Here is a 19,163-nt window from a genome sequence, read left to right as displayed (position 1 = left end):
TTTGTGGGGCCCTAAAGATGTCAGTCTTGATTAAGCTTCAGCGAGTGGGTTTGGGGCGCTGGTGGGAGGGAAAAGGCTCCGGCTGTGCCTGGCCCCAGCCTGGCCAAAGCCGCGCTGCCCTGCTGCTGGCGGCCGTGCCAGGACGGGAGGGCAGGAGGCTGCAGGCCAGAGCTAATTGCAGACGGTTGGGCAGCCCCCTCTAATTTGGGCAGCGCTGCCCGTAATTACAACTCCCAGTTCCCTGCGGCTGGTGTAACACCTTGCTTCGATTGAGACAAGCCGCTTACGGCTTGTCCAAAGAAAGATCTCGGGTGCGTAAATTGGAGGCCAAAAGCGTTTCAGAAAACCCTCGCTCGGCTGCTGGGAAATCCTGGTGGTTTCTGAGTTTCAGCTGCGCCCTCTGTGTTGCCTCCACAACTCCCCAGGCCTGTGCCTGTGCCCACTCACGCCCCAAAAGAGCTGTTCCCACCCCACAGCATCGCACAGGAGCTGTTTCTCTGCCTGGAGCCCTGCTCTGCTCAGTTTTAATGAAAAAAATGACTTTTTCTCAGCCGCCGGGCCCTACCAAAAGCCTTTTTGCGTGCAGAGCCACCAGGTACTGCAGTGAGCTGCTCCTCCAGCCGCAGGGGAATCCTGCAGCTGGGGGCACAGCCCTGCTCTGAGCAGAGCTGCACCCATGGGGACCCCTCCACCTGCTCCCCCTGACCCATGACTAAATCACCCCACAGCACGGAGCGAAGCGAGCCGCAGCCTCTGTCCCTGCCCTCTGGCCAACCTCAAACCCGGAGCCAGTAGGAACAACGGTCAAATTCACCAAACCAGAATGGAAAAAGGAGCAGCTCAGGCAATTATTTGCTTAAAGACAGCGCCTCGTTGCTCTTCTCTCCGTGCTGCAGTGCAGCGAGGCCGCGGGAGGCGCTTGGCATCGGCAAGCCACGTGCTGTGCGCTGCAGCACGGCACCGCCGCTGGATCTCGGGAGTAATCTGCAACCGAGACGTTGTCTGTTGCAATATCCTCCAGAGCCCGGGCGTAAGCCCGGCTGATTGCAGGCAGCACTGCCTGATACTCTGCGGATGCCACATCCAAAGGCTCCTGTTCCTGGATATCGCGATCCAGGTTGAAAATGAGGGGTGGCTGGTGGCGCTCCTCTGGCCCAACGCTTCCGTCGCAAGCCTTCGCCCCTCCTAGGGAGAAAAGCAAACACCACGGGAGTCCCAGGCTGCTCACCCCTGCCCCGGCACCACCTCTGGGCTCCTCACCAGTCCGTGGTGGCCCCTTCCCACCGTGGCCCAGCCCTGGCAGCCCAGGTCCCAGTGCCAGGCTGCGGGTGCTTCTGGAGCCAACCCCGCACTGCGCACACAGGTGGGCACCCACGCGCTCCTTGCTGGGCTTGCTCCTGCCTGCATGAACCCGCTTTGGTTTTTACCCATACTGCAGGGAAACGGGAACCTCAGAAGCTTTTTTCCTGGCGGTATGATCTGTACCAGAGCCAGCCTACCTGTGGTGTAGAACGCCTTGTACTGAGCCAGCCGCAGCGCCTCGATCGCTCCGTCCTTCCCGGCTGCCCCGCTGTTGGGGTGAAGCAGAACCTGAAGGAAGAAGAGAAGAAGCCCACTGCAGAGCAAACCTGCTCTGTTCGATACCTGCTCCCTCCCAGCACGGGACCGTGCCCCACCCCTGCACACATTTAGGGACACTGCTCAGCCCAGCAGCAGCTCAGCAGAAGGGAACTGAGCGCCAGCACCTCGCTTGTGCCTCGTGTTCCTCCAAGGTCACCTCCCCGGTGGCAGAAACATCTCAGGGATCAGAACCGATGGCCAGTGGCCAAGCCACGAGCTCGGGCTGAGCTCAGCTCCAGCAAGGCAGGGGCTGTGCTCGGAGGTGAGGTGCCGGAGCACCGTGCCCGCTGCGTCTCCAGCTGACCCACGCCGAGGGGGGAGCGCTCCCTGCCCTGACAGCAGCAGGGAGCCGGGGTGAGGAGAAGGGAATTGGGAAGGGCGGGTCGAGTCTCTGCAGCTCGGTATTTAGGACACTTGATCCGCACAGGACGCCTGCCTTGGCACCGGGGAGGGAGAAGACAAGTGAGCTGGATGGTTCGGCGGTCTCCGTCAGATAATATCGCTGCGGAGCCAATGGCTCCGCTGAGTGATGAGTCACCAGAGGTTTCCTCCCTGGGAATTGCGTTTAAAAGTGATTCAAGAAATTTCCACTGTGCTAAAAACTAGAAACATCTGCCGGAGTTGTAGGCAGCTGCGGTGCCAAGTTTAGTAACAGTGTTCGCAGCTGATCAGTGCTGTAATGACTTAGCAGGTGTCCGGCACGGGAGCCCTGCCCCGGGCACCACCGCGGGCTCTGCTCGCCCTGGGAGCCTCGTGGCTGCCACCCATCGCTCCCCCAAAACACCGGGATCCGGGGGGACCTCCAGGTGCTCCCGGCTTCCTCCATTGCCTTCAGTTGCAGGATTAAAAAAAATAAATAATCACCATCTGGAATTTGGTTTAAAAAACGTATTTTACGGAAAAAAAATGACAACTTGCATGTGGGAGGCTCGGGTGTGAGCTGGGAGAGGTCACAGCGTGAGTGTGCTGCGAGGAGGAAATGCGTGCTGCAGGTTATGCTGGCACCCTCAGCCGGAACCAAGCAGCTGCAAAGCAGCACTCGGTAATTATTTAAGGGCCCACGAAGCCAAAATAGCAGGAATTCAACCCGTTTGTCTGCTTCCAGCCTCAGAGCTCGGCTGTGCCTGCACCCTTTAACCTGAGCAGCACGGCTCGGATGCTGCTGCCTGGCTCCAGAGGCACCGAAACAACAGGGGGCTCGTTCCTAAACGCGCCTCGTAAACCCCCACGCTAAGAAAATCCGTTCCCATTCACCGCAGAAGTGAGGAGCTTGTTTCGATTGGGCCCTTTCAAGAAGCGTTCTCAGGTCCGCAACCCGTGACTTTGTTATTAAAGAACAAAAAAAATGAAAAGAAAAAAAAAAAACAACAAAGCACCCTTCTCCTCAGCGAACCCTCCATCTGAACTCCCAGCTCCGGGCTGTTTTCGTAAGCCGGCGAGTGCGTGGGGAGGAGGAGCACACCCCTCTGACATTAAGCTCATGGAAAGAGCGTATTTGTCAGCCGCTCGTACCCTTGATGCGTTTCGTAGGATGTGTTTATTTTTACTGTAAATAGCCTTTGCTCAAAACAGGACCTTGGCCCCGGCCCAGCACCGTCACAGGTTGTGCCGGGGCCGGGACGTCAGCAAGGTTACGGGGCCGCAGCCTCGCGCCAGCCCCAAGGAGAAAAGCAGCTGTCAGCGGCGTGCGGCCGTCGGGCGGCGGGGCGAGAAAAGGAACCTCTCCGGCAGGATTTGTGTCAAGGAAAACCCGGCGACAGCCGAGGTGGTTTTGCCATCAGCCGCTCGCTGATGAAAGGCGCCGCGCGGGGAGGGAGCGGGGCCATGCTCGCCGTGCCGAGAGCCACCCCGTCACACACAGCCTGGGGCTGGGGGTCCCCAGGGAATTGGGGACAGGTGGGGACAACCCAACGGTGACCTCCAGGGACGCGGCGCCCAGGGCTGCAGGTCACAACCACAGGGGTTCATTCGCTGCTGCTTGCACCCCATGGCAGCGAAAGTGCCCCCAAAAAGGCAGCAGCTGGGGACTCAGCCCCAGTTTGGGGAGTTGATTCCTCGTCCCAAAGCATGTAGGAAGGAACCTGAGCCCTCCCCAGCCCCGCACCACGTGCTGGTGCCAAAGCTGCCGAGCACCAGTCCCCCTCTCCAGCACCACGAGCACGCAAGAAGAGGGTTAATCATCCCAAAGAGCAGCTGGAGCGCACGCTGGCCGTGTCCCATCCTCTTCCCCAGTTTATCTCACGGTTCAGTGGAGGGTTCCGTAAATACGAACTAAATACCAAAACCCTGATGGACACGGGAAGCAGATCCAGGATCCCTGCTGGGAGCTGGCTTGCGGTGCTCGCAGGAGGGCGGACTTGAAAAGCGAAATCGGGCTGGATCTGTGGGACTGCTTTTAGAGCTGCCTTTTTTTTTTGTTTTCTTGGTTCAGCAAAGATCTTGTGAAACTCTGAGAAAAACGCACCGCCATGCTCCTTGTTCTCCTAGCTGCGTTTTTCATGCTTAAAGGAGCTGTCAACAGCTCCTATTGTTGCATGGGTGGGGAGCTGCAGGACACGGGGCTGGCTGCCCCACTCGAACATCAATAACGGGCACGTTTCCGAGCCAAGGAGCTCGGAGAAGAAGCGCTTAATTATGTCTCTATCTGTCAAGATAAATAAAGCAGATACAGCTAGGTCTGAGCCCTGGGGATCTTTTGTTTCCCACGCCTGTGCACCTCCTGTGACCAGGAAGGAGCAGAACCACGCTGCGCTCGGCGGGGCCACCGGAGGTGCAGGCACGCAGCCAGTGGGGCCGGTGCTCCCACGGGGCTGCGTGCTCCGGCCCCGAGCCCTTCCGATCCCATCCCCTCTCTGCCCACCTCCCCTCCAGCTCCGAGGCAGCTCGGGAGGGGGCTGTCAGCAGAAAGGGGCCCTGCCTTACCTCGTGCCCCACGTCCGACTGCCCAAAGAGAACCGGGGACACGTCCAAGCCGTCAAAACGCCGGTTTGGGGGAAGCGTCGCTCCAGCCAGGGCCACCAGCGTGGGGAAGATGTCCAGGGTGCTGGGGAAAGAGGCAGGTTTCAGCTGAGCACGGAGCCGAGCACCCCAAGGAGCCCCCCCAGCCCCACCTGCACCCTGCAGCCCCCTGCCCGGGGGGTCCCTGGCTGCTTCCCAATGACCCAGCGATGCTGTGACCACCTCGGGCATGGCACGGGGGGTTCCCCGAGTGCTGCCACTGCTGCACCCGCAGGTTCTGGGGCACGGTGGGCACTGGGCAGCCCCCACCCCGCTGTCCCCCCAGCACAGCGTGGCCGGGCACGCGGGGAAGGCACCGGGTCACCCCCCGGCAGAAAGTGCAAGCGCAGGGACTTTCGGCGCCAGCCCCAGCGGCTCCCGCAGCCCCAGGAAAATGTGGTCTTGCTTTTGCATCGCGCAGCACGAGCCATAGGAGCCAGAATGGAAAATGAGAGCGCTGCTATTTTGTGCGCTTCTACCAAAACGCCTGTCAGCAATTCCACCAGGATCCTCTCTTCTCAGGGGCCTCAGCCACAGAAGAGCCCTCGGGGCTGGGTCCCGGCTGCTCCCCGTGCGCAGGGCGCGGGTGACCCGGGGTCCTGCCACCTCCAGCGGGCTCCTCGGGGACACAGAGGGCGAGAGCCTCACGTTGGTGCCTTCTGCCTGCGAGTTGTGGCCTGGGGCCAGACCCCAGAGGCAGCGATTCCCCACGCTCCCTTCCCTGGAGGCTCGGGAAGGGCCAGGGGTCGAGCAGAGCCGTGCCCGCTGCGTGGCACAAGTGTCACATCCCTCCCTCTCCAAGAGACATCGTGGCACTGCCTGCTCCTGGCAGGTGGCTCGGATGGGGGGACACTCACACCCCGCACCCTGCCAAAAGCTCCGGGATCTCAGCACCCCCTGGTTCTGGCACCTCGGGGTGCAGCAGCGGCCGCGCTGCGGGATCGGGGCCCCTCGCTGCTGCTGCCCGGTTGCGTGAGCAGAGAGAGAAAACAGCCCGGGACTTTAGGGCCCCTGTTTCTCGCATTCAATGAGTTTTAATTTAGCTGCTAAGAGACCGAGAGGACAAATAAGAACAAACAATGCTGAGGAGAGCTGAAAGGCAGCCCCGGCTACGCGGCTCTCATGGAGACGGCCCGAGCGGTCGGGAGGCGCCGAAAACCTCTGGCTCCCCGCTGGGAGCTGGGCGCATCCCTGCAGGAGCCGCTGAGCTCCCCGTGGGGCTGCCCCACGGCACTGCCCGGGGCACATCCCGCAGGATCCGGCCCCAGCACCGTGCCTCTGTACCCATTCTTGGCACAGGTACCCCGAAACAGCAGCTGGGCACCCCGGGAACCATCACAGCAAAGCAGAAAGGGGAAAGCTGGGGCGGTGTGAGACAGGTCCAAGGCTCCAAGCAACAAACGGAGATGAAGCCACGCGTTTTCAGCTGCTCAGAGGCCCTTAGCAAGGGCTCAGCTCCGAGGGGTGCACAGGACGGGGCTAAAAATCAGCCCTGAAAGCCCCAGGCTGAGATCCGGGTCCCCCACCTGCAGCAGCCCCAGCCCTGCTGGCCCCAGGGCTCTGCGCTTTCCTCCTTGGCCACCCCACTGACCTATTTCTTCAGCACCCAGCTTGGGCACGGCAGGAAGCTCAGGCAATTAAACGTAATTAAGAAGAGCCGACGAGGCAGCTCCGTGCAGGGCGCGCCGAGCGGCTGCAGGTCTGTGCAGGCGCGGGGCAGGGCGCAGCACCCCGGCCACACTCACCCCACACAGGGGAGGTAACGAAGGGGGGTAAACGAGGTGAGGCCATGCACGGCCTGGCCACAAACCCCTGGGGGGAAGGAGCTCGAGGAGGGCATGGGCAGGGACCCCAGGGACCCCTGTCCACAGGCAGGGTGCAGACGTGGCTGGGGGATTTTCCTCCCGGGGCAGGCTACAAAACTCTGCCAGTGTTTTCATGACCTGGGGCAGAAGGGCGCCGAGCAGGCAGGTAATGCCTGCCCCTGTGCCCTTCCCAGCAGAGATTTCCCAGCCCCACTGCACGCCTTTAATGCTCTCTGCAGCTCTCAGCTCTCCCTGTTGGGGAGGTGAAGCTTTCCACCGCGTTATTTGGGCAGCAAGCAGCCGCCCCGTGCCCGGTGACACGGCACCGCCACCGCCTCGCCCCGCGGCTGCTCGGGGACGTCAGCTCCTCTCCCTTCAACGTGCCAGCCTGTGGGCCCAACGAGGGCTGAGAAAGCCTCCAACTCTTTTGGAGACCTTCAGGAACCGGGTCTTCATGGCTTGGGTGGGACGGGGAGGACGTGAGGACACCGATGAACCAACCTGCCTGGCTCGGAAGCATTTCGGGTGGAAAACCCATCCCGTTGGTGCCCTCAGAACAACTCCACAGCCAGCACCAGGGGCTTGGGTGTCCCCCAGGACCCTCAAAACACCAGGGACCACACGGCCCCAGGCTGCTGCTGCCTGGCACTCCTGGGCTGGGGCCGTGCCAGCAGCGCCCAGCTGGCAGCCTCCTGCCTTTTGTTGCTCCGTGTCACACGCCTGAACTTTACGAAACCTCCTCGGGGTTTGTTGACTTTGAATTTCCGCGTCTGAGGCGGGCAGGCTCCAATCTCCCGTAGGCATTTCTGAATAAGCAAAGGCGTGCAGCTGGGCCAGCAGCTTTGGCAAGGCCGGGCTGTGTTTAGGGCTGTGTTTACCGGAGGAGCCCCGAGGTGGGACCGAGCCCAGCTGCAGGGACGTCAGCACCGAGGTGACCGGCGGCCGCGCGGCACGGGGAGCGCACGCGGCTGGAAACCACCCGGCCCCGCAGCCAGGGCGCTTGGCAGGGCGGTCCCCGGGTCACAGCAGCCCAGGGATCGCAGCTTTGCCTTCGAAATAGTGAGAAAAAGGAAAATGAGGAAACTCCTGGGGAGCTGCACGGCCCCTCCGTGAGCGCCTGGCACGCAGCAGGGCCGCGCTGCTGGCAGCGTTGTGACTTTACAGCTGCCCAACCTGCTGGGCTGGAAAGGCAGGAGATAAGGGCGAGGGAGAGAACCGGGACCCCACGGCTGCTGCGGTGCAGGGTGCACGGGGAGAGGGGGCTGGAGAGGGGACAGGGAACAGGGAAAGGGTTTGCAAATGAAACCCCAGGGGTGCCTGGTACCACGCACCTTGCTCCCTCGGCAACACATCAGTGCTCCAGTGCATGGTTTGAACATTGTCCTTGCCAAAATCCAGCTCCCAGAGCTCTGTTTGCTGCACGGAGGGGCCCCCCATGCCATCCCCGGGTGCCACAGCTCCGGACCCTTCCCCTCGGCTCCCAGCCCAGCAGCAGCAGCCAGGGCAACCTCAGAGCCCGGCCGCATCCTGCTCTGATCAGAAGCCGCCCCCCAGGCCAGCCGTCCCCACAGCCCTCCCCCACAGAAAGCCATTCGCAGCCCACAAAGCCGAAGCCTGCTTCTGGCTGGGTTCAGGGAACATCGGCAGCTTTTAATTACCGGGAGGCGCTCGGCCACCGCGGGGAAGAGGCGCACCGAGCCCGGCAGCTGCTAGCACGGAGCCAGCGGCCCCACAAAACGGGCTTCCGAGCCTTGGAGTCTTTTGGGACGGGACACAAGCGCGGCACCACAGCGCAGGTGATGCCCAAGCAGGGCACTGATCCTGCTGCTGCCATCCCAGCCATCCCCTTGGGGTTGGAGGTGTCACCTCCAGCGTGTCCTCGCGGGGATGGCAGGAGCACGCCGTGCCCACACGGGCAGTGGGGTGCAGGCAGAGGCCACCCCAAACCCAGAGCCAGCCCCTACCTCAGCATGGCACGGCTGCTGCGTGCAGCAGGGACACGGCCAGGCCAATACACCAGCGCTGGGACGCGGTGGCCTCCTTCCCACGTCGTCTGCTTGGCCGGGCTCCCACCTGCAGGAGAAAGCGGCCACGCTCAGCACCCGGCTGTGCAGGAGCTTTGCAGCAGGGGGAAAACCCCGAGCCCAGAGGTGCCCATGGAAAGGGACCCGCTGGGCTGTTAGGTGACCCTAGTGGGGGAAGGTTTTGCTGGGTTTTGGAGCTGGGTCAGGGGAGGGAGAAGAATTTTGTAGGGTTTTTTACAAGAAACAAGGAGAGAGGGGAAAGGGGGCTCGGTTTGGCACTGCCTTTTGTTTCTCGCCTGCTCCAGCGAGTGATGAGAGAGGCAGCTGAGCGCTAACATCCAGCAGGAGCTGAGCCCCCTCGGTGGCACGGAGCGGGCAGGAGACGCAGGAATTTCGCCCAGGGGCTCCCTCCTGGTGCAGAGGGTGCGGGGCTGCGAGCGGCACCAAGTGCACAGCGCCCTCGGGCAGATAAAGCTCCAGCAGCTGCCCCGGCTTCATTACAAATACATTCCTGCTGATAACAGGCAGCTCCCTCCTGCCGCCTGACTCACCTTAACCCTTCAGCTCGTTCCCTGCCACAGCCCAGGGGCCCCGCTCTGCACGGGGTTTGGGAAGGGGGAACGTGGGGAAGTCGCCCAGCCCCTGCCTGCACCCAGATGGGGGCTGAGGGTGGAAACGGGGGGCTGAGCAACAAAACGGGGGGGCTGAGCAGTGCCACAAAAGTCCCCAAGCAGCCATGGGGGAAGGGACTGGGACTGGAGCAGAGGGAAACTCCCGGCCCCATTCACGGCACCAACTTCCCAAGCCCTTTGTCTGCCCGGCTTTCAGCGTGCACATGGCAACGGCGCGCACCCGGAGCCATTTCCTCCGGCAGAGCCAAGAGCGAGGGGATCCTCCTGCTCCTCCTGCTCCTCCTGGTCCTGCTCCTCCTGCACCACCAGCCCCAGCCCTGCTGGCTGCTCGGGGGCTGTTTTTGGGATGCCCCGTGCACCCCGACTGCAGCCGCACCCGACACATCGCGTGCAGCTGCGGCACGGTGCTCTCTGATGCCATCAGGAACGATCCCAGTTATAACATCAGCCTGCTGGTGCCTCTGCTGGGGTATTAAACAATCCTCGCAGCACCGTGTTGGCTTTTTGAGGGGTTTCTGCACAGCCCAGCACCCCGAGGGCAGGAGGAGCGGGGCTGTCCGTCCGTCTGTCCGCCCGTCCATCCGTGGATGGAGCAGCCAAGGAGCTGAGGGAAGCCCGAGCTGCCCATGCATGAGCTGACGGTGCCACTCCTGGTTGCATCGGGGCTGCAACGCCCCAAAGCCAGGCAGGGATTTCTCTCGGGATGATGCAAGCCCGGGGAGGCCACAGCTTTCCAGGAAAGAGCTGAGCTTTCCACGCAGGGACAAGAAGCGCCGCGGCCCTGCTCCCCAGCGGGGGCACAACAGGGCCGGAGCCTTCCAGACCCGTCCCAAAACACCCCCAGCCGACACCCCAAAACACGCATGTCCCTCTGATTCCCCTTTTTGGGGTGTTTGGGGCCAGGGGATGGGAGCTGGGCTTCCCAAGAGGGCTGGGGGCTCCCGGGGAGGGGAGGGGAAGCTCCCCCCCTGCAGCCCTCGCCTCGGAGCGGGGGGCCCAGCACGCGGGGCTGCTGCTCTCCATGGGCGCGGGCTGACGGCAGTGACCACCGAAATCGGTGGAAAACATTCCTGGAATTTGGGTTGGACCCTAAAAGGAAACGCCAAGCCATGCGAAACCTATATAATCCCGAGCAGCAGCACCTCCCCTTCCTCCCTGTCCCCAGGGAGCTGGGGAGGGGGAGATGCCCCCCAGCCGGGACCCCCGAGCCTCCCACGGGCACGGTGCCCGGGGGGGAACTTGGCAGCTCCCTGATCCCACAACAGTCGGGAGGGGGGGCTCGGAAGTCCCTGGGGTTTTAGAGGCAGCTCCTGGAGAGCCGGCAGCCCAGGAGGAGCTTTTTGGGGTTGTTTTCGCAGGGCTGCGTGTGGGCAGCGAGCTGCTGGAAAGGGGCCGTGCTGCTGGAGGTTTGTTCCCGACCATGTGCGCGGGGAGCTTGTGACCCTCGGTTGCTCAAGAGCAACCCAGGTCGGCGGCGGGGTTTGTTTACCCAGAAAACGAAGGTTTAGGATTCGGGATTCCTGCCCCAGCACCCCCACGGCACTGGGAACGGGAATGGGAGCAGAGGGGGGAGCTCCAGGGGGCAGCCCCACGGCCAGGCTCACATGGGATCAGCCTCGGTTTCCTCTGCTGGGTGGGTGTCAGGAGGAGGAGGAGGGGGGGAGCGGCGCTGTCCCCGTGTCCCCTTCCCCCTCGTGTCCCCCCCCCCTTGTGCTGACCCCGAGCCGTGCTTACGGCGCGTAACACAAGCAGAAGTGGGAAGCGCCTGACTCATGCATGCTTCTGGCCGCTCCGGCCGAAAGAAACCCACCGACCAGATGGCTTGGCCGGAAAAAGGAGGGGAAAAAAATATAATAATAATAAAAAAAAAAAAAGTTGGAGAGAAAGAAAATAAAAAGTCCCGCCGGGCTGGGCTCAAGGGCCCCGGGCAGGGGCTGTGAGGGCATCGGGACCTGAGCAGATGAAGGGCAGGAGCTCACCTTCCCCATTGCCCACGGGGCCCCCCAGTGTTCCCCAGTGACCCCCAGTCCTCCCCAGCTCTCTCCAGGAGCGTGGCACCCCAGGAGCTGCTGCACCAAGGGGCTGAAAGCAGCAGCTGCTCCCCCTGAGCTTGCAAAGGGGTAACAGGGACCTGGGGGGCTCCGATCCCACCCAGAGGTAATTTTAGGGGAAAACAGACTTCGCTGTGTCTGTTTTAATGACAAGGAACGTTTGGAGAAGTCTTCAAGGCAACCCAACCCACAGCTGCCCCAAAGGCAGGGGCAGAGCAGCGCTCCCCGCTGGGTGCTGGGGGCAGGGGAGGGCTCCTGGCAGCAGCCCCCGCGCACCCCCGGGTTCAGGGAGCCCCCCCCCCCACTATAAGGTCACCTCGTGTCCTCTGCCAGGCCCCCACCAAGGGCCCCAGCCGTCCCGCCAGCTCGCACTTCTGTGCCCAAGGGCCGTTGTCACCTGCAAGAGAAAGCAACGTCCCTATGAGCAGGGGCACCTCTGCTCTGGGGCACGAGCAAGGTCCCCACAGCCCCTTCCCATCCCCTTGGGGCTGCCCTACAACACCAAGAGCAGCACAGGACCCAGCCAGCAGAGTTGGTTTTGTCCCTAAAGGTTTATTTAGGGGCAGGGCTCGTTCCTGGGGGCTGCCCACGCCCCAGGTGAGCGGCTGGAGTGGGGCACAAGGCGGCTGCCGCCGGCTCCAGGCATTAACAAGCAGCCGGGCAGATCCTGTGCCAGGAGCAGGGCGTCCTCATTAGGGAGGCTGCCCAGCCTGAGCGGATTTGGGCTTCTTAACGAGCAAGGATTTGAGCTTTAATTAGGCAGGGCTGTGGCCGAGGTGGGTGGTGGGGTGAGCACCAGCTGAGCTGGGCTGGGAGCCCCATCCCCAGCGGTGGCAGCCCCGGTTCCTCCATCCCCCGGGCACGGAGCACCGAGGGCTGGGGAAAAACACCAGGACCGTTCCCCTGAACGGCCAGGGTTGTCACAGAGCTGTCACCCCGCTGCCACGGGAGGTCCTGCTGCGTTACCTGTGAACCACAGCAGCGTGTCGGGGCTGGCGAGGCGCCGCAGCCGCCCCACCAAGGCGTCCATCTCGCGCAGGGCGGCTCCGTAGACGTCGCTGCCCGGCGGCACGCTCACCTCCAGGGGCACGTGCATGTGGGCCAGAGCCACGTAGAGGAAGAAGGGGCGCCCGCTGTCACTGCAGGGAACAGGGGAGCAAATTTAGGTTGGGGAGAGGGGAAGGGGAGGACGGTGCAGGAGGTCACCGTGGTGGTGACACTGATGAGCTGGGGACAGGGAGCTGTGACCCTTCCCAAACCAGATGGCTGCAAACCCGCCCGCCCCGCAGGATGCTTGGTCCCAAAACCTCAAAGAAGTGTTGGAAGGAAAGCAGGATTGCTCCTGCTTTTGGACAGGCAGGTGTGGGGGGCTGTGGTTTGTCCCCCACCGGGCAGGGCACGTCCCCGGGGGGCACCTTCGTGTGCCCGCACCTGCCCCGGCACCGCCGCTGGGAGGAAGCTCCAGGACGAACGTGCAGCTTCCCCCCGTGAGTCACTTCTTCCCCGCTCCTGCTGAAACCTCCCTGCCACTGCTTCCTTCCCTTCCTGCCCCCACGGGTGCCAGGGCTGTCCTTCCCCGAGGAGCTCACGTTCGGGACGGGCTCGCCCCTTCCTCCGGCCCCCCGCATCCCACGGCTCCCAGCCGGGAGCAGAACGCCCCGCATCAACGCGCCCCTCGCATCCTTCTTCCTCCCCTCTCTCCCGGGGCCCGTTTTGGCATTTTACTCCCCCCCCGGCACGCTGTGCTCATCCCCTGCTGCTCCGGGAAGTTATTTCAGAGGAGGACGAGCAGCACAAGGACGACCCCGATGCCGCAGCCCAGCCCTGGACAGGGAGCGAGGCATGTTCGCGGCAACGTCCCGCTCGCCGCGCGCTGCCCCGCTGCCTGTTTGCTTTTAAATCATCAGAGGACACGTCCTGTTTGCTTGTTTACGGCTATATTTATCTGCTCCGACGAGGCCGCTCTTCCTCAGGGACCTCGGAGGGGAAGGGTGGGATGGCGGGCGGCGGGGAGGGGCCGGATCCCGGGGACGTGCCTGCGTGGCTGCGCGCCCCAACCCGTGCCCGCAGCTGGGGGCAGCTTTTGGGGTCCCCCCGACCTTGTTTTCCTTCCTTTGCCTCATTCACGTCACCTTTGTTGGGGCCACCACTCGGTGCGGGAACATCCCCTGCGTCCCCGTGACTTCTTATCAGCAGAAATTTCTGCACGAGGCCCGTGCTGGGGCAGGGCCCCTTGGTCCTGCCACCACCTGGGGCACGGCACCGCCCGGCTCGCGCCTGGAGCCCCGAAGGGCTCTGCAAACACGGGGAGCTCCTCCCGGCCCCTTCGAGGGGGTGGCGTGAGCAGGCTGGCACGCAGAGCCATGGAAAACAATCTGCAGGGCTCCGGAGAGCACTGCCCTTACCCTGGCACTCAGCTGGGAACCCCGTTTGCCTCTCGCATTCCTCATTCGGCCCCTCTCCCTCCCGAAAACGGAGCAAACATTTAATCAATAACTTAAGACCGACGTCCTTGGCTTTTGCTCCCGTGTTTGCTGTGCTCGAAGTGTCCCGGGCAGAGCCAAATCTCACTGAATTGCTCAACCTTGACGCGGCTGGTTAAAAAAACACCGAGATGACAAATTCTGTGTTCTTTTCATTGCCCCATAACGAGTGAGTCAGGCAGAGGAAAACTGAAGCAAGCCATCAAAGAGAGGGAGAGGAAAGGCAGGCACCTGTTTAATCCTGTTCTCCATAAACTCAGATAACCCCAAAACAGCTCCAGATTTATCCAGGGCGCTGACACAGCCCTTTCCTGGCAGTCCTCCCCCCGTTTCTCCCATCCCTTTGCCCCCATTACAGCCCAGAGCCTTTTTTTTTTGCACCCCTGCACACGCAGCCCCCAGGTCGGGGCCGGGCAGCGGGCACCATCCCCGAGCCGGCCTCGTAGGGCGCTGCAGGAAGGCGTTTTGCAAAGTCACAGCTCCTAATCCTCAGCTAATAGGGATCAGCATTACCAAACCCGTCAGCAGGGCTCGGGGGCTGTCGTCTCCAAGGATCTGCTCTGCACCTTGAGGATCTGCAAGCCTGGACTCCGCACGGCCCCGCACCACTGCGGGAGGTCGCCCACAAAGCTTGGTGATCCCCAGGGACCCCAGAACGAGCACAAAGCGCTTGCAGAGACCCAGAGGCTGGCACGGGGACGGGAACAGGGACAGGAACGGGGATGGGGATAGGGACAGTGTGTGGCACCCTCACCTTGCCCGCTGGACGAAGCGCGCCGCCGCCTCCGCGTAGCGCTCCGTCAGGCTACTGAGGTTGACGGGCTGCTGGGTAATGGTGAGGTTCTCGAAGAGAGGAAGGGCCACGTCCCTGTAGCACTCCTTGTCACCGGGGCTGTGGGAAGAAGGCGCCCCGTGCCGCTCGCACCGCAGAGGGGACCAGCAGCACGCTGATGTCCCCGCGGCACAGGGTGCTCGCTGCCCCTCACCCCACATTTTTCGCCTCCCCGGGGCATTTCCAGGGAGCACAAGCAGGGCAGCAAGGAGCAGGGTGAGGGGCTGGGGCTGCAAATCCCAAATCCCACCTCGCGGTGCCGTGCCCGGAGCCGTACCTGGTGGCGGCGGCGCCGTACCGCGGGCAGGGCGGGCAGGGCGGCACGTTGTAGCCGGGGGTGTCCGTGCAGCCCATGTCGTTGCTGTAGGGGATCCCAAAATAATAGTCGAAGCCTGTGGGGCAAGGAGGGGGTCAGTGGGAGCCTGGTGAACACGGGGCGCTCGGCTTGGATGCGTCCTTACCTCGGGACGTGGGGTGGTGGCGGCCGTGGTGCCCCAGGTGCCATTTGCCTGCAAAATAAAATTAAAAAAAAATCATCTCAGAGGTTAACTCGGCTCCGGGCGCTGCCGTCACAAGCGACTGCCCGCAAGGCGCAGCGCAGGAGGTTTTAATCTAGCAGCGAGAAAGGCCACTTGTTTGTGCTGGCCCCATTTCCAGCATGCCTTTTTTGCAGAAAGCCAGAAAAAATGCCGAAGGTATCTCGTGTCCGTGCAGACCGGCCGTCTCCAGCCTTAAAAGGCTCTTTGGGGCCTCCGCGTTCGGAGGAGACAACTTCCTAACCTAGGCCAAAGATCCAGCTTCATCCTCGGGTCCTCCACGTCCCGAGGCTTGCTCACAGCGAGCACAGTGATGATAGGAGAGGGGGAACAGCAAAAACGGAGCGGGAGAAGGGAAAGGAAGGGCTTCTGTGCCAGTGCAGCCCCAACACACGCGATCGGGGGGAGCAAAGGACTTGGTGCTTGCACACAGGGTGGAGCGTGCTGTAGGGGCCCAATGTCACGGACCAGCAGCATCAAAAATCCCATCCCAGTGCTGCCAGGGGACGCTGTGTCCCACCCAGCATCACGCCCAGCATCACAACCCGCGGGGCGTGCGCGGGCAGAGCCGCTCGGCGCCCTCACGTTTCCTACGAACAATTCAGCATTTCCAGGGTAGGGTTAAGCAAGCGCGGCTTCGACTGGAAACTGGGGCAAGGCCCAAATTTCAGGCTGCGTCTTACGCTTGAATACGAAATCTGGGGATTGCAGGGAGGAGAGGGGGAAGCGCAGAATCCCTCCCGCTCATCCTTTAGGCTTTCTTCTTGCTGCCAGCTACCCGCTGCACCTCCTCCGTGGGGGACACCTTCATCCTGGGCACCTTCATCCCGGACACGGGCACCTTCACCCCGGCCAGTGCCTCCCCCAGCCTTACCTATCGCCCCCGTGCTGTACCCTGCTGCCCGCAGCACCTCTGCCAGCGTGGTCTCGTTGAGGGGCAGGCCGCCCAGCGAGGTGATGGCGAAGTTGTGGGTCACCCCGTTGCGCGCCCCGAGGCGCCCCGTGAGCAGCGAGGCGCGGGACGGGGAGCAGGTGGAGGCGGCCGAGTGGAAATCCACGAACCTGGAGAAGGAACAGAGCCTGGGCTGGCGAGATCTGCACGGGGTGGTGCTGCCCTGTGCCTCCCCTGTGCAGGGATGTGCTGCGCAGGGTGCCGGCCTCTCCAAAACCACATCACCAAACCCGTGCTGGGAGCAAAACCCCCTTCGCAGCAGGGCAGAGCACCCAAGGATGCTCATTTTGCACCAGGGAGGGGGCCCAGCCGTTACCTGGTCCCTTGGGCAGCCAGCTCATCCAAATTCGGCGTCTCCTTCGTCTGGGCCCAGTTGGCCCCGAGGTCCCCCCAGCCCAGATCATCCGCCAGGATGACCATGAAGCTGGGCCGCCCCTGTGCCGCGGGGGGAGCGCAGAGTGCCACCAGCACGGCCAGCAGCAGCACGGCCAACGGGGATGGGGTCCCCATGGTGCCACCCGGCACGATGTGACCCTGCTCGCTGCTGTCCCTCGCCCTGATTCCGATGTCCCCTCTCCAGGCACTCCTCCTTTGCCAGGCTGCTGCTTCGCTGCCTCGCCTACAGGGCCGGCCGAAACGCCTGCTCCATCTCGCCTGCAGGCACAGCTGATATTCCTAAAGCCAGCGCTGGCGGAGGTGTCGTTCTTCGAAGTCAGGCAGTCTCTTTGAAGTCACTGTCGCCCTATTTTTAGCTTGCTTTGCTTCCCGGTAAATATCTAATTAAGCGCAAAACCAAATTGTGAGTTTTCCCTCCAGAAGCGCGCTCGGTTCGTGCAGCAGCTCCTGTCGGGGCGACGTTCGTGTCTGATGAGCGGCTCCTTCTCTGCAACGTTAACACGTGGAGCTGGCAGCAGAACACGTCCTCGGCTCCCCGAAGTGGACAAAGAACTGCTGTGGCTGTCTCGATGACTGTCACACTGTCCTTGGCATCATCCAGGAGCCACCACCAGGAGATCGCCTGTGCCAAAGACACGCGGAGCCGTCAGCACCTGCAGGAGCCCCCTGGACTTGGCCACAGGTGGTAAAGAGGCACCGAGAGCGAACACCCCAAAGTGACAGCGGAGATGTGACCCTGAAAGCACAGAGCTACGGCCAAAGCGAGGTGAAGCTGCTGAGGTTTGCCAAAACCACGCCAAGCCCTGCACGGGAGCAGGAATGCGCCCCGGGGACACGCGACCAAGCAGGACAAGAGCCACGGAGATGAGCCAGGAGGGCGAGGAGGGAAGGGGATGGCCACAAACCTAAGGGTGACATGACAGGAGGCAGGAGAGGGGACAGGATGAGCCCCACCTGTAGGCCAGGAGTTTTGTAGCTGGCAAAATTATTTATTTCTGGGTTTGCCATGCGCATCTTAAAAGCTGGGGGCTGTCAGCTCCGCAGCACAGCAGGGCGCTGATCCGGGATGAGCTGCCAGAGGGGCTCCCGCACAGCAGTGGCAGGGGAAAAGCCACCCTGGAGCTCTGCTTCAGCACACAAAGGGCTGGGGGACGCGGTGATGGGGCAGGAGGACCGGGGGGTCTCCAAGAGGTTCAGGGGGGCGAGGAACAGGCCCGAAGTTCGGCTGAGCTCCACGTAAGCATCCCGGCTGAGCCGTGCTGAGCCCGGCCGGCCGCAGCCTTGTCAGGAAGCCACGCTGTGTAATTCAACCCTCTGGCACCTCCACCGGTGTCCAGCAGCTCCCCGAATCGAGCCCCAGCAGCCCTGACCCCATCCTGTGCCGGGGCTGGCCTCAAACCATTCCCCTCCCCACCACCCCACAAAACCCCATCCTCGAGAGAAATCAAGCCCGCGCGCTCCCCGTAGAAAAGGCACGGGCAAGGTCACGTTTTGTTTTGTTTTGTTTTTTTTTAATGCAAATATGAGAAAGGAGCCCAGCTGCTCGGAGGCTGACCCGAGGGCTCCTGGGCTGCTTCTGGCCGGGGCGATAGGGCGCAGCACCACCCGCCACCCCGCCGCCGCCCCGAGCATCCAGATAGCGAGAGGCAGCCCGGAGCTTGGCAGGGCCGGCTGTTTGCTTTGGGGAGGTAACGCCGGCGTGACAGGGCTAAGGAAAACAATCGGAGCCGCTCTCAAAGGACGCTCTCTTCTCTCTAATTTACACGGGAAGTCAGCCGGGGCCTCCGTTGCTGCAGCAGCGTCAGGCGGAACCTCTCGATCTCCGCTCCTCGAAGCCATTTGGAAGGGGAGAGGGGGAAGGCAGCAGGACGCGCCCGTGCCTCTCGCCCCGCTCTCCCTGCCCACGCCGGGACAATCGGCAGCGGGTCCAAATTCCAGCAAGGAGCGATTTGCATCGTCCTTTGTGTGCCCGTGTGCAGGACCGGGATGTGCCCATGGCTGTGGGCACCCGTACCGGCACCACCTGCGGGTGGGCAGCAGGGAACGGGGCCGCTGGGTCCCTGTCCCCGTCCCCAACTTGTTACGGGGACACCCATCCCCACCACAGCTCGCCCCGCAGCACCACATCACCCGATGCTCAGCCAGAGCTCACAAAGGGCAGGGTTTTTCTGCAAAAAAAAATAAAAAAATAAAAACACCCAACGTGCCGCTGAAAAGATTCTCCCTGGCTGCCTACGGTGGGAACACGGCGCCTCGCCTCGTGCTAAGCAGTTGTCAGCAGGAAACGCTGCGCTCCGGCTGCAGCCCGATTAGCTCCTCGTGCGTAATTACCCCCAGGAATTGAGGCCTCTTCCCCCGCCCCGATAACCCGCTCGGAGATCCCCCAGCACGGCGTGGGCTCCGCTGTCACACCGGGGATGCACGGGCATCACACCGGGCACTGCGTAACCGGGAATAAGGACAAAAACCCGGTGAAATCGTGGGTCTGCGAGGCCGACGGTGCAGCTCGCGGAGAGCAGGGGGGGGACAGGGCAGAACCAGATGAACCAGTTGAGAAAAACCCCAAAAGCCTCCGCAGCCTGCGCCGAGAAGAGGAGGAGGAATAGGAGAAGGCACCTCGGGGGCTGGCGGGTCCGGGCAGGCGAGGGCAGCACCCTGCCCTGCCCGGGGATGCCACCGGCACCTCCTAACCCCGAGCGGCCGAGCTCCCTGCCCCGCACCGCACAGATCCATCACCTCCTTATTACACATTAACCCGAGGTTTCCAAATCTGGGGGCCAGCGCCGGCGTTTTCACATTTTTCGCATTCTTGCACATTTTTGCTCCTGCCTGGCG

The 19,163-nt window shown here is 62.7% G+C and overlaps 2 protein-coding genes across 9 annotated transcripts in view; one reads left to right on the top strand and one right to left on the bottom strand.

The window, feature by feature from the left end:
- Positions 1 to 19,163, top strand: part of RGS9 (regulator of G protein signaling 9) — a 169,847-nt gene that overhangs the window by 55,112 nt on the left and 95,572 nt on the right. The gene's annotated exons all lie outside the window — the stretch shown is intronic.
- Positions 823 to 19,163, bottom strand: part of ARSG (arylsulfatase G) — a 44,236-nt gene continuing 25,895 nt past the window's right edge. For 7 of the 8 annotated variants that reach the window (XM_084491819.1, XM_084491822.1, XM_084491821.1 and 4 more), the window contains 11 exons: positions 16,249 to 16,950; positions 15,855 to 16,042; positions 14,906 to 14,953; positions 14,722 to 14,836; positions 14,367 to 14,504; positions 12,096 to 12,268; positions 11,446 to 11,526; positions 8,387 to 8,495; positions 4,543 to 4,663; positions 1,500 to 1,590; positions 823 to 1,185 (listed from right to left, as the gene is read on the bottom strand). In XM_084491819.1, coding sequence (XP_084347945.1) covers positions 857 to 1,185; positions 1,500 to 1,590; positions 4,543 to 4,663; positions 8,387 to 8,495; positions 11,446 to 11,526; positions 12,096 to 12,268; positions 14,367 to 14,504; positions 14,722 to 14,836; positions 14,906 to 14,953; positions 15,855 to 16,042; positions 16,249 to 16,442 — 1,587 coding nt within the window. In that variant the 5' untranslated portion in view covers positions 16,443 to 16,950 and the 3' untranslated portion in view covers positions 823 to 856. Of the gene's footprint in view, positions 1,186 to 1,499; positions 1,591 to 4,542; positions 4,664 to 8,386; positions 8,496 to 11,445; positions 11,527 to 12,095; positions 12,269 to 14,366; positions 14,505 to 14,721; positions 14,837 to 14,905; positions 14,954 to 15,854; positions 16,043 to 16,248; positions 16,951 to 17,063; positions 17,086 to 19,163 lie in introns of those variants that run through there. The other variant, XM_084491824.1, reaches the window with a different exon arrangement.

The sequence above is a fragment of the Aythya ferina genome, assembly GCF_964211825.1.
Source record: "Aythya ferina genome assembly, chromosome: 18".
Lineage (NCBI taxonomy): Eukaryota > Metazoa > Chordata > Aves > Anseriformes > Anatidae > Aythya > Aythya ferina.
Note: the sequence above shows the minus strand (reverse complement) of the source record. Positions and strands in the feature narration are given on the sequence as shown.